Genomic DNA, 14797 nt, shown 5'->3' with positions numbered 1-14797 from the left:
AGATACACGACACTGTTTTCCAGTATGTCACTAAGTCTCTGAATAGGAACGGTCGGAACCTTCTACCAATAAGCTACACTCCTGGAAATGAAAAAAAGAACACATTGACACCGGTGTGTCAGACCCACCATACTTGCTCCGGACACTGCGAGAGGGCTGTACAAGCAATGATCACACGCACGGCACAGCGGACACACCAGGAACCGCGGTGTTGGCCGTCGAATGGCGCTAGCTGCGCAGCATTTGTGCACCGCCGCCGTCAGTGTCAGCCAGTTTGCCGTGGCATACGGAGCTCCATCGCAGTCTTTAACACTGGTAGCATGCCGCGACAGCGTGGACGTGAACCGTATGTGCAGTTGACGGACTTTGAGCGAGGGCGTATAGTGGGCATGCGGGAGGCCGGGTGGACGTACCGCCGAATTGCTCAACACGTGGGGCGTGAGGTCTCCACAGTACATCGATGTTGTCGCCAGTGGTCGGCGGAAGGTGCACGTGCCCGTCGACCTGGGACCGGACCGCAGCGACGCACGGATGCACGCCAAGACCGTAGGATCCTACGCAGTGCCGTAGGGGACCGCACCGCCACTTCCCAGCAAATTAGGGACACTGTTGCTCCTGGGGTATCGGCGAGGACCATTCGCAACCATCTCCATGAAGCTGGGCTTCGGTCCCGCACACCGTTAGGCCGTCTTCCGCTCACGCCCCAACATCGTGCAGCCCGCCTCCAGTGGTGTCGCGACAGGCGTGAATGGAGGGACGAATGGAGACGTGTCGTCTTCAGCGATGAGAGTCGCTTCTGCCTTGGTGCCAATGATGGTCGTATGCGTGTTTGGCGCCGTGCAGGTGAGCGCCACAATCAGGACTGCATACGACCGAGGCACACAGGGCCAACACCCGGCATCATGGTGTGGGGAGCGATCTCCTACACTGGCCGTACACCACTGGTGATCGTCGAGGGGACACTGAATAGTGCACGGTACATCCAAACCGTCATCGAACCCATCGTTCTACCATTCCTAGACCGGCAAGGGAACTTGCTGTTCCAACAGGACAATGCACGTCCTCATGTATCCCGTGCCACCCAACGTGCTCTAGAAGGTGTAAGTCAACTACCCTGGCCAGCAAGATCTCCGGATCTGTCCCCCATTGAGCATGTTTGGGACTGGATGAAGCGTCGTCTCACGCGGTCTGCACGTCCAGCACGAACGCTGGTCCAACTGAGGCGCCAGGTGGAAATGGCATGGCAAGCCGTTCCACAGGACTACATCCAGCATCTCTACGATCGTCTCCATGGGATAATAGCAGCCTGCATTGCTGCGAAAGGTGGATATACACTGTACTAGTGCCGACATTGTGCATGCTCTGTTGCCTGTGTCTATGTGCCTGTGGTTCTGTCAGTGTGATCATGTGATGTATCTGACCCCAGGAATGTGTCAATAAAGTTTCCCCTTCCTGGGACAATGAATTCACGGTGTTCCTATTTCAATTTCCAGGAGTGTATTTCGTCACTGAGCCATTCAAGAACTACTGTGTCAACGTCCTCTTAGTTATAAAATACCTTGCCCCAAGATGTTCTTTCAGCTTGCCGGAATGGTGGAAATTTCTTGGTGCAGGATCTAGATTTCCCGATAAGCATCACCCACGTCTATGCGGCTTTGGTCAAATTGTTAGTACCATTTCAGTACGACTGTACGCGACATTGCATTTGGTCCATACATTGTCAGAATTTCATGCTTAAAACTTCGTGCTATTTGCAAGTTTTGTCCACATGAAACGTACTGTCCCCTGTACTTCTGCTTGGGAGTATGATTCCAGTTGTGGCGCCTTTTCATCAGCGCACTGTGATCCACTTGTCATCCGTACCGCAGCAGAACTTTCAGCATTTTCGTTCCTGAATGAGATTTCCACTCTGCAGCGGAGTGTGCGCTGATATGAAACTTCCTGGCAGATTAAAACTGTGTGCCCGACCCAGACTCGAACTCGGGACCTTTGCCTTTCGCGGGCAAGTGCTCTACCAACTGAGCTACCCAAGCACGTCTCACGCCCCGTCCTCACAGTTTAGAAGGTAGGAGACGAGGTACTGGCGGAAGTAAAGTTGTGAGGACGGGGCGTGAGTCGTGCTTGGGTAGCTCGGTTGGTAGAGCACTTGCCCGCGAAAGGCACAGGTCCCGAGTTAGAGTCTCGGTCCGGCACACAAATCTACCAGGAAGTTTCATTTTCGTTCCTCTCCGGGTGGATGACTAATTAAACAATTACCATGTTGCTAATGGTTTGATAATATTTTGGGTTACAGGATCGAATCCCAAGTAAAAGTATTACCCAGAAGAAGTCAGGTGCTGTCATAACGTGATCGCTGTTGTGCAATTTACTTCGCGCAATAACGATCGGCAGAAATAAAAAATATAAAAAATAATACGGAAACTGACTAGTGAAATTTTGGTCCAAAATTATGAATTAATTTTGACTCTGTTTGAAAAGTACTGTAAATAAACGTTAGCCAGCACAATTAGTGTGAGCGAAATTATTTAAAACTCTCGACTTCGAAATAAATTACTTTATTATTGTAGCATGTTGGCAGGCGTGGACACTCGCAAAGGCACTGACTCGCCCCATTATCAAAACATAATGATCACTTAGAAAAACTTAAGTCATGGACAAAAGCAATGAAACCTGGTAGTCAGGGAAAGACAGGATTCGGTTACGATTGTGGACGGAGCCGTAGACAGTTACTATTGGTTGCCTTTTACAATTACACACATTTAATTTAAACCAGTAATTCCAGACTCAACAATATATTAAAAAAACCACACTTTATTACTGAAGGAATGAACAACTGTGTAAAATAATAGTGTTTTCAGTGCGTCACAATTTAAGCAAATCACCGTAAAATACAGATACAACAGATAATGTTTTAAAAACAAGTAACTGTGATCACGGCTGAAGGCCTTATACGCCAAGAATGGCAATAAATTAAGATTTTTAAGAACTGGCTGCAACTTACAACTTTCAAATATTAAAATGTTACAGGTAAGTATCCACAAGGCATCAGACGCCAGACATGGCAGTAAATAAGGTTTTAAGCCTTACTGCTAAAAAAAAGTAACAGTAGAAAATTAGAATTTTAAGCCAACTAACCACAATTATAGCTGAAAGCCTTACACGACAGGAACGGCAGTTATATAAAAAAATGTAGAAACCTGCTGTAAAACAGCAAAAACAAAAGCAAGGTTATTAAAAAAAAAAAAAGAAAACAAGCAACTGATCTCCATACGGGTGAAATAAAATGATGGTAAACCTTGTAACACAACCCTTACACTGCTAGATTTATTCCAGAAGGCAACCAAAACTATTAACTAGGCATACATAACGTTTAATATAGGCATTACAAGGTATTATAATAAATAATACAATTTTAAAACACAAGGACCAGTCACAGATGGTGCTCCAGGAACCGACCTCTGAGAACAAACACTTTTCCGAGCGATGAGATAGGCAGGAAAGGGTTGCATTCACTTCACAAGATGGTAACTCAGACTAGTGGCAGCCTAACGAATGACTAATGATAACTTGCTGAAGCTACCCGACGTCCGACAAACCAAATGAAACAATATGCCAAAGCCGGAACCGGCGGTCTGCACTATGCCCCGAGAATGGTTCAAATGGCTCTGAGCACTATGCGACTCAACTGCTGAGGTCATCAGTCGCCTAGAACTTAGAACTAATTAAACCTAACTAACCTAAGGACATCACACACATCCATGCCCGAGGCAGGATTCGAACCTGCGACCGTAGCGGTCGCTCGGCTCGAGACTGTAGCGCCCAGAACCGCACGGCCACTCCGGCCGGCCGCCCCGAGAATACTGTGTTTAGAGTGCACGGAACGAGAAAGGAATCACTATAACCAGAGTAGAAAAATCACCAACCGGTCTACAATCAAGAAAGCTGTCAACTACACGCCTTATCGGACAGTAACGGCAAGGCGAGGAAACCTACACTGCCGTTACGAACCTCTGGGACAGGTAACTGGGGCGATAGCGGCCACCAGGCAGGAAAAATACCGCTGGTTGAGCTTAACAAATGGTTCAAATGGCTCTGAGCACTATGGGACTTAACATCTATGGTCATCAGTCACCTAGAACTTAGAACTACTTAAACCTAACTAACCTAAGGACATCACACAACACCCAGTCATCACGAGGCAGAGAAAGAGCTTAACAAATTGTAACAAGCTGAACGCAGTAAACAGTAATAAGAAGTCGAGGAAAGCTAATCACCTCCATCTTCCCCAAGCAATCCACTCGCTGCACTTCGCCTCGGCGACACTACGAACAGCAACAAGACCCAAGTCACTGGAAAATCGCGGGGCATCACAATAGTGGGGGTTTCTCTACTTGAATTCAAGTGTAGTCTTCTTAAAGCCTGCAGGATCCGGTTTACGACGGTGTCGTGCACCCTCGTGACAACAGCCCTTAGACCCGGCAGTCCATGCGCGGCGCCAGCGGTCCCGGCGTGTTGACGCACTGCGCCGACCTGGCCCCTCCTGAGTCCCCAACTGACTCCACACTCAAGACGACCCGGAAAAACAACGACGTCGCCCCAAAGGTAGGGCAACCGTAACTACATATCGATAACCGCCGCTGCTGCCATTAGCTGACAGGCAACGCTTGCGAAACGTAGTGGCGCCAGTCAACACAAGAAGAAGAGAAACAATCCCAACCATGCCAACTAAACGATACGGTCTGGCCTCCAACAGAGGGTGGAAACCTACAAAGCACCAACGCGAGCCGCAACACGGCTCAAGCAAACTTGCAACTTCTTCATGAAATTAATTACTAGTTCTTTGCACTACCAATTGCGTAACAACTGAACTGCATTTCTCACTGTAATGTTAACTGCTATTGAACTGTTTTGCAAAAGGTAAACATTTCGAAAAGAATAATTTTACTGTTTGAGTTGACTGTTCTACAATAACAACTGGTTTTTAAAATGATTATGGAGTTTACTACTTTGACTTATTGTTACTTAAATTAATTCTCATATAAAATTGTCTGAACATGAAATATTGTTAAATATACTGCTTTGTCATATTACTTGTCAATAATCAGCACTGTTAAGTGCAAGTCCAAAAACTAACTTTTTGTTACATAAATTGCTTCTCACACAAAATTGTCTGAACATGAAATATTGTTAACTACTGTATATTGCTTTCTCAAACTGTCAATAATGAGCACTTAAATAGCAAATAAAAAAACTGACTTTTTTGTTCACTTTCATTTAAACTATTAATCAATTCGATAAACTTCATTCTTCTTATCATTTACTTTCAGTTCATTAACCAAACACTGGGTTAATTATGGATAGGATCGTCAGTTATTACTGAGGATTACACACCTCAACACACAAAAGTTACTAAAGTACGAGGCGTGTTTTTTAAGTAAGTACCATTTTGAAATTTAAAAAAGACGTACTAAGATATCTCAATAACGTTATATTTACATGAAAGCCTGTACCTTAATCTATGCACTGACGCCATTACAGTCTGATTCTTCCTTGTTTACGTTGTGTATTGAATGTTTAAGATGCCTCCGATAATCGCGAGTCCCGCCGACTGTGAAGTACGGGCTGTTATAAGATTTCTTGGTGCTAAAGGCCTAAAAGCGATCGATATTCAAAAATGGCTCTGAGCACTATGGGACCCAACTGCTGAGGTCATCAGTCCCATAGAACTTAGAACTAATTAAACCTAACTAACCTAAGGACATCACACACATCCACGCCCCAGGCAGGATTCGAACCTGCGACCGCAGCGGTCTCGCGGTTCCAGACTGTAGCTCCTAGAACCGCTCGGCCACTCCGGCCGGCGCGATCGAGAGATCTGTGCAGTTTACGGAGAAAATTTTATGAGTGATGGAATGGTAAGATAGTGGGTGAGAGCATTTAAAGATGGCCGCATAAATGTGCATGATGAGTAACGTAGTGGGCGTCCTTCGGTCGTTAATGAAAGTTTGGTGCAGGAAGTGGACAAAAAGGTGAGAGAAAACAGACGCTTTACGATTTCCTCCTTGCGGGATGACTTTCCTAATGTTTCTCGTAGTGTTTTGTATGGCATTGTGACTGAGCACTTGAATTACCGAAAATGGTGCGCACGTTGGGTACCGAAAATGCTGACGGATGTGCACAAAACCAAACGTTTAGACAGGGCATTGACTTTCCTTGAGCGGTACCACAGCGACGGTGATGATTTCTTAAGCACCAAAGATCTCATCACATCTTTTCGATGGGAAACTCTTAGATCATCCTCCGTACAGTCCCGATCTTGCGCCCAGTGACTGCCATCTGTTCCTGCACTTGAAGAAACACCCGGGCGGTCAGCGTCTTCAAGACGATGACGAAGTCAAAACAGTGGTAGCAAGTCAGGCGGCAGACTTCTATGAGGAGGAAATTGACGGAAATTGTGAAGAAAAGTAGAGTAAGGTACAGGCTTTCATGTAAAAATAAAGTTATTGAGATATCGCAGCACGTCTTTTTTAAATTTCAAAACGGTACTTACTTTAAAAAAACACGCCTCTTAATTGTTATTAAACGATTCGCAACTAACACTGGCAAGCCTTTTACAATTCTAAATGATAATCTGCTCGGAACTAACAGCTGTGCGTTCGGCTCGGCGATGTCCATTACACATCGACAATGTACGGACATAGGCTCTTCACCACGACTATCTTTGGGCCACCAGCGCTCTTCTTAAATACTGCCGGTTATTCTCGATGCTTTGCGCTGTGACCAATTACTTCTCCACATTATGCCTGGCCATACTGTACGTGGGATCTTGCAGTGTAACAAGTCTTACGCCCTCTCGCAGCAGAATTCCTCCTTTGCGTCCGACCCGTTCACTCGCTGCTAACCGATTCTCCTTACCAACTGACGACAATGACCGACTGCGCCTCGCTCCTGCGCCCAGTGACAGTATGACAGTAACAATAACCTCTTTGGTTTACATTACTATATTTCCTGTCTTGGCTGGTGCGTATACTACAGTTCTTTACATTCTCTTTAATTGGTTATTTTTCACGCAGGAAATTATTAAAACGTATATACATCATAATAATATACACAACATATTTATGCACTTCATTTAAATGTACATAGTTGAAAAAGCAGGAAAAATTTTTATGTGGGCACTGTGTTATGTTACAAACTGTATCAGCAGGAAACCCGGAACATGTACTCTTTTCTAACAATGTGCCACCGTTGCTGTACAATGGTCTTCGCGTGGGACGAAGTGTGTAACTTATTTTTTTTGTCTCTACGTAGGAGCTTCATAGAAAAAATTAGTAGTGCCATACTAGCCAGAGTTATTTTTATGTGAGTTCTTATTGCACATTTTTGTATGTTCCAGGTTAAAGAAAAAGAAGGGTTCGTTCTTCCAGTCAATTACATCACTTCAGAAGAACAGTGCAAAGGTAAGTGATGCTTCCCTCAGAAAAATTCATATTTGAGGGGTTTCATATCATTCACATAATGACTAAAAATATAGTGTCCCAGGAGAACAATACTCAACGATTATCCGAATAAAATAGGGGGTAGTAAGTATGGGCTCTAAAATGCCTATGTTAAGAGCAATTAGCCTTCTTCATCTTCGGTACTATAACACCAGACTCTACTGCTGGAAACTCTTTGCTTTCCATATTTTGCTAGGATGTAGAATGGGCCAAAACAAGAACAAGATGTCTAGTAAACATTGCCTCTAAAATGCATACCTTAAGAGCTATGAGTATTTGTTCATTAGAAGAGCGGAGGAAGTGGCAACAAAAGACTGTTCACACTGGTGTGCAGAATGTATGAGTCCGACGACATACCATCTGACTTTAGGAAAAATATCATCCACACAAATGGTTCAAATGGCTCTGAGCACTATGGGACTTAACATCTGAGGTCATCAGTCCCCTAGAACTTAGAACTACTTAAACCTAACTAACCTAAGGACATCACACACATCCATGCCCGAGGCAGGATTCGAACTTGCGACCGTAGCGGTCGCGCGGTTCCAGACTGTAGCGCCTAGAACCGCTCGGCCACTCCGGCCGGCTCATCCACACAATTCCGAAGACTGCAAGAGTTGACAAGTGCGAGAATTATTGCACAATCAGCTTAACAGTTCATGCATCCAAGTTACTGACAAGAATAATATACAACAGAATGCAACAGAAAACTGAGGATGTGCTAGATGACGATCAGTCTGGCTTTAGAAGAGGTAAAGGCGCGCGAGAAGCAATTCTGACATTGCGGTTGATAATGGAAGCAAGGCTAAAGAAAAAGCAAGACACGTTCATAGGATTTGTCGATCTGGAAAAAGCATTCGACAATATAAAATGGTGCAAAATGTTCGAAATTCTGAGAGAAACAGGGGTAAGTTACAGGGAGAGACGGGTAATATAGAATACGTACAAGAGCCAAGAGGGAATAATAAGAGTAGACGACCAAGAACGAAGTGCTCGGATTAAAAAGGGTGTAAGACAGGGAAGTCGTCTTTCGCCACTGGTGTTCAATCTGTACATCGAAGAAGCAGCGATGGAAATAAAAGAAAGGTTCCAGAGTGGAATTAAAATTCAATATAAATGATACGATTCGCTAATGACATTGCTAACCTGAGTGAAAATGAAGAAGAATTATATGATCTGCTGAATGGAATGAACGATGTAATCAGCACAGAATATGGACTGAGAGTAAATCGACGAAAGACGAAAGTAATGAGATGTAGCAGAAATGAGAACAGTGAGGAACTTAACATCAGGATTGATGGTGACGAAATTGATGACATTAAGGAATTCTGCTGCCTACGCAGTACAATAACCAAGGATGCCACCAAAATCAGACTAGCAATAGCAAAAATGGCATTCCTGGCCAAAAGAAGTCTATTAGTATGAAATATAGGCCTTAATTTGATGAAGAAATTTCTGAGAATGTACGTCTGGAGTACAGCGTTGTATGGTAGTGAAACATGGACTGTGGAGAAACCGGAACTGAAGAGAATCGAAGCATTTGAGATATGGTACTAAAGACGAATGTTGAAAATGAAGTGGACTGATAAGGTAAGGAATGCGGAGGTTCTGAGCAGAATCGGAGAGGAAAGGAGTATGTGGAAAACACTGATAAGGCGAAGTGACAGAATGATGGGACATCTACTAAGACATGAGGGAATGACTTCCATGGTACTAGAGGCAGCTGTAGAGGACAAAAAACTGCAGGGGAAGACAGAGACTGGAATACATCCAGCAAATAATTGAGGACGTAGGTTGGAAGTGCTACTCTGAGATGAAGAGGTTGTCACAGGAGAGGAATTCGTGACGACCCTCATCAAACCCATCAGAAGACTGATGACCGAAAAGAAGAGCTACGTTTCACAGCAGCGAAGATGAAGAAGTGCTCATAGATCTTAAGGTATCTATTTTAGAGCAGTTGTTTACTCTAATTTTTCTCCTCGAATGATAGATCCTGTCTTATTTATGAATATTGACCATTCCTCACGGGATACCTTGCGAAACGATCTCCTCTGTGAACATCTCTTCTTCTTGTGGAATCCATTGTTGAACCAAACTTTTTTCGTATTCAGTAACTGACTCAATATTGTGATCCTTGAGTTTCTCCCGGCGTATTTGACAGTCAAAATATCCACGGGTGTGCTGCCGGTCTACAGTGTCCAACGGGCACAATATTTCGGCGATCATACATGTCGCCATCATCAGGTGAACTGACGGACTGAGCTCCTGTGAACGTGCCGGCACGGAGATCCGTACGCTATGGCTGCTCAGAGGGAATCTGTTCCACCGCGCGACCGTGGCGCGGGGCGCGGACGGCGGAGGGAGCGCGCCGCGGGCGGAGGGTATTTAAATCAGCCGCCGCCGCGACCGAACCCAGTTCCCTCTGAGCAGCCATAGCGTACGGATCTCCGTGCCGGCACGTTCACAGGAGCTCAGTCCGTCAGTTCACCTGATGATGGCGACATGTATGATCGCCGAAATATTGTGCCCGTTGGACACTGTAGACCGGCAGCACACCCGTGGATATTTTGACTCAATATTCTTCTCCATTTCTGTTGTTGTCAGTACAGTGTTTATTTCAATACGAAACGAGATCTAAAAAACTTATTTCAATGTAATACTAAACTCCATCGAATGGTGCAAAATAAAAGGTCTTCTTTGTATGCTTTCTAATATCTTTCCGTAGGAAGCAAATATCATGAATACAGCGTTTCCCACCTAGCTCTGCCACCTCTTGCATTTCCGAAAGGAAACAAAATGTGAAAAATTCAACTGGCCTGGGATGTACCTATGTCAGGAGCTCACACGACGGGCAGGAATGCATGATCCAGTCAACGAACACCACTTTCAACACCAATTTAAGTGTTTCTAAAAAGCACGTGTATTTTTTTCTGTAGAAATGAAAACTAGAGGTGCAGTTAGTGATGGCAGATTTGGTTTCACCGTTCTAAACATCGTACATTCTGAAATGCTACGCTTTAAAGCATGTCAACGTCGCCGCGGTTTCTGCCGTAAGGCGCAGGACAAGGGTTGCCTGCACAGTACTGCAATTTGATGCAGACAGACCATATGAGTACGCACATTCTACCCACGCTGATTAGTCTACTAGCGTCTCCTTCTCGGGCCTGCTGTACTGCTGTCGGTGGCAAACAGAAAAATACTCTGTGACGCATTTCACATACGTTTCGGGCAGTGCTTTCCCTGTTTTGGTATGGCTTGTGACGTTTTCGGTCGTCTCGTCGATATACCGATCTTCAGTAATGAAGAAAAACTACATATGATGTCATTTTACGGCGAATGTCACAGAACTACAACCACAGATATAGCAGTGTACGCTGAACGCTACCAGCCAAACGAAGAAGGGAATAGACAAATGAGGTGTCGGAATGATTAGCGAGTCTAATTTTGTAAAATATATTTAACTACTTCGGAGTATTCTTCGTAATTAAGAAAGTCCTAGCTAACGATTTTGGGGAAAATTACACAATGCATTTTTGTCCGAATTTTCGTAGCCAAATGAACAGTGGTCGAATGAACAAATGGGGTATCAAATTGACCAGCGTGAGATCTAGATATCGTAAATAAAGATTTAAATGCTTGAAAGTAAACTTGATGTGGTGTCACCGCCAGACACCACACTTGCTAGGTGGTAGCCTTTAAATCGGCCGCGGTCCATTAGTATACGCCGGACCCGCGTGTCGCCACTGTCAGTGATAGCAGACCGAGCGCCACCACACGGCAGGTCTAGAGAGACGTACTAGCACTCGCCCAGTTGTACAGACGACTTTGCCAGAAGGGGATCACTGACAATTACGCTCTCAATTGCCGAGACGATAGTTAGCCTAGCCTTCAGCTACATTTGCTACGACCTAGCAAGGCGCCGTATTCAATTGCTAATTAATATTATGAAGCATGTATCATCAAGAGCGATGTTCTACAATTATGGATTAAAGTTAAGTATTCCAGAAGCTACGTACTTTTCTTTATAGCATTCATTACGTATCCTGTTTCAGACCTCACGCCAGCCTGCGTGAGTTTAAGCGCGTGCCTTTCGGCTTCCTCTCATTGTGTCTAGGCTGTCTTGCCTAGACACAACACTTGATAATCGAGAAAAACTTAATTGGCGACTTGAGGGAAAGTTTTTGTCTGAATATTCGTAGCCAAACGAGGAGTGGGAACTGAGCATAGGAAAGATATAATTTTTTAAAAACATCAAAGTAATAAAGAAAAACTTAGTTGCTTGAGGGAAAATTGAAATTCTTCATGAACAGCTGCTGCTGCTAGTTACATAAGTGAATTTTCAAAAACTTCATCTCTTCAAGGCCTACTAGCTATTTTAATTACAACAGTATCATTTCTAACACTAAAAAAATGGTTAAATGTTATGTGAAATGATTTATCTAAAAGCAAGAAATAAAACTGATTAGACAAATATTAACGCGGCTTTGAATGATACTCGAAATCATATAAATCATTTACAGAAAATGAGGCGTCGACTGAGAATTTGAAGTTCAATGTTTGACTAAGTACCTTGGAATCTGAAAGAGTACTAGAGGATGTTTGACTGTGGTCTTTGTAGACAGTGCAGTCTAATTGGCTGTACATTATTTAGAGCATTATTCAATGTCATGTCAAATGTTTCTCTACTCAGTTTTACTTCTCAGTGTTAGTCAAATCACTTCGCAAAATGCTTGACAGCTTTCCTTTTCCGTAAATTATTTTCGAACAGGTAACCGTCTACGCTTCCTGGAAGTCGCTGCTTTTCTGTTAAGTCTGAGCTGAAATAGGTTATCTCTTCATATAAACTAGAACGTGACACTAGAACGTGACCAAGACTTCGAATTCTACAGACTAGTAACTGGCTCCTTAAACAGCTCGCTACTTAGAGCAGCGAATTATTGATGCGCAGTCAATACACTCTGGCTGTTAGTGCATGAATATGCGCGTCTGTTCTTTCGACCTGCTGTCGACAATTTGGCAGTTATTGAATGAATTTCCGGGTCTGTTACTTCGACCTGCTGTCGAAGTTGCAAATCTTCTATGCGGTATAACTATCACTCCTCTGTCAGAGCATCCTGGTTGGTAACATTATTTGTTCCTCTGCAGGTCTCATCGAAACGCGAGCAGCTGGAAGAAAAGTCTACAGGGGCGCGTAACGACTACCTGCTGAGCATAGCCGCTGCGAATGCCCACCAGAACCGCTACTTCACCAAGGACCTGCAGAACACAATGGTGGTACGTACATACAGCACTTTTGGTATAACTCCCCTCTCTTATATACTTGGAGGAAAAAAGTTACATTTTCATATTCTTCTGTTGACGTTATACACTGACGGGAACTGAAAGTTTCATACAACGAACATCTTGACCATACAGTACCAAAATGATTCTCCACTAGTTCCGTCCCTGCGGGATATATTGATCAAAATTTCATCATCATGCGAGCTTATTTTCAGTATTTTCAGCGTATAAAAAGAATTCCTACCTGTGAAGAATAGTATGACTATATGAAGGCTGTCGGACATGTCTAACTTTACTGGATTTCTTCAGGCGGAACACGCAACGCAGCACACTCTGAGGACGTGCTCGGGAAGCTTGTCGCCTTCTTTCGAACTTCGTGAGAGGCTGACTCATCGACATAGGAACATCGTACTATAAATCACACAGACAGTGTACTACACTGATCGCAGGACAAGAAGTGACGAGATGACTGGGTAACTGTGCCAGCGGCGTTGTCTCATTGAATACTCCAGCTCTTGTCAGGTCGCTTAAGTTAAGCAATGCCAGGTCTGATCAATGCTTCGATGGGTAACCGCCTAGGTACACCACGTGGTGTTGGCTACTTTTACTTCGCGTTTACGCCCAAAAGGGAGGAGGGATGGTGGCGTAAAGATCCTGATCACCAGACTTCGTGTCAATGTCCTGTGCTAAATTTCAAACTTCTCCGCAGTAGCTCCTGAAGTGAGAGCGTATGAAGCCGCCGATGGCGATCCGTTCGATATATAGCCCCGTTGGTGCTATTAGAAAGGAGTGCCATATTCCGACACCAGGTTCCACCCTCTCACTTTTCTTATCATCACCTAATACACATGACACGGCACTACGCACACTCACTGCAGTCAGCTGCAGTCATAAGATCACTAATAAAAATAAAAAATAAAAACCCTCACATTTCGCGAAGGAAAGGTGCCATTGAGGGGAAAGGACATAAAAACCTTTCCAATTAGACAGATGTACATGCCCTAAGGGATCCGCTAGCCAAAAATGCCATACGACTTTACTAGCGCAACTCTGTGGCTACAAGAATAGGCACGGGTCTGTTCAGAACGAGTGCACCAAGAGACGAGCGCAAGATTTTCTGAATGGCACTAATGAATAGATGTATACAACATCTGAAATCCCGACAGAAATTACAGGCAGTGTGCGACCAAGGAGCGTCAGGAACAGACTACTGGAAGCTGGGTTGAGATCTCGAATTGCCGTGTTTCGTTACAGATGACACCAAAAAATAGACAATGGAACCCCGCATGATCTAGAGCCAACATCAACCGGGACACTGAGTGGTTTCTGCGCTGTTCAGAAATGAGTCTCGCGTCTGTCTTTGGAGATCAGATTGAGGCCGGCATGTCCGTAGACGATATGGTGAGAGGTCACAGAAAGAAGATATTCTCGAAAGCCATACGTCTCCAATTCGTGCGATTGTGGCTTGGAAAGCTATTGGACGGCACAGAATCCACTCTTTGTCCCCGGTTGACGCTGGCTATAGATCACGCATGTCCCTGTTGTCTGTATTTTGGTGCCAGTTGTAAACGACGCATGTCAACTACTAATCTCAATGTAGCTCACAGTAATCTGTCCCTGATGGTTTGTGCTGGCACTCTACCTTTAACCTGTGACCAGCTGTTGTAATCCGTCTGTTCATCAGAGACAGTCGAATAATCCTACGCCTTTCTCTTGGTGTTATCCTTTTGGATGGACAGGTGGCTACTTTTCTTGCCGTACTGTTGCTCCAGGAAAGTAAATAAAAGTCGAATAATCCTACGCCCTTTTGGTGTTATCCTTTTGCATGGACAGGTGGCTACTTTTCTTGCCGTACTCTTGCCCCAGCAAAGTAAATTCGTATGAAGACCCCAAAGAGCAGGTTCAGCCATATAATTGGAGAAAAACACTAATTTTATATCTGTTGAAGGGAGGTAGAGTGGTCGACAGTTTATAGCAAGACTGGTATACCCTGTTGCCTTACCTCCGTGACCAGGTTA

General features: G+C 44.4%; 1 protein-coding gene across 1 annotated transcript in view; it reads left to right on the top strand.

Annotated features, from left to right (window-relative positions):
• Positions 1–14797, top strand: part of LOC124795860 (protein nervous wreck) — a 737145-nt gene that overhangs the window by 524695 nt on the left and 197653 nt on the right. Inside the window, exons 7-8 of the mRNA XM_047259941.1 lie at positions 7397–7460; positions 12645–12773. Of these exons, the coding sequence (XP_047115897.1) occupies positions 7397–7460; positions 12645–12773 (193 nt within the window). The remainder of the gene's footprint in view (positions 1–7396; positions 7461–12644; positions 12774–14797) is intronic.

Source organism: Schistocerca piceifrons, chromosome 4, assembly GCF_021461385.2.
Source record: "Schistocerca piceifrons isolate TAMUIC-IGC-003096 chromosome 4, iqSchPice1.1, whole genome shotgun sequence".
In the NCBI taxonomy this organism is placed as follows: Eukaryota; Metazoa; Arthropoda; class Insecta; order Orthoptera; family Acrididae; genus Schistocerca; species Schistocerca piceifrons.
This window is presented reverse-complemented; position numbering and strand designations above follow the sequence as displayed.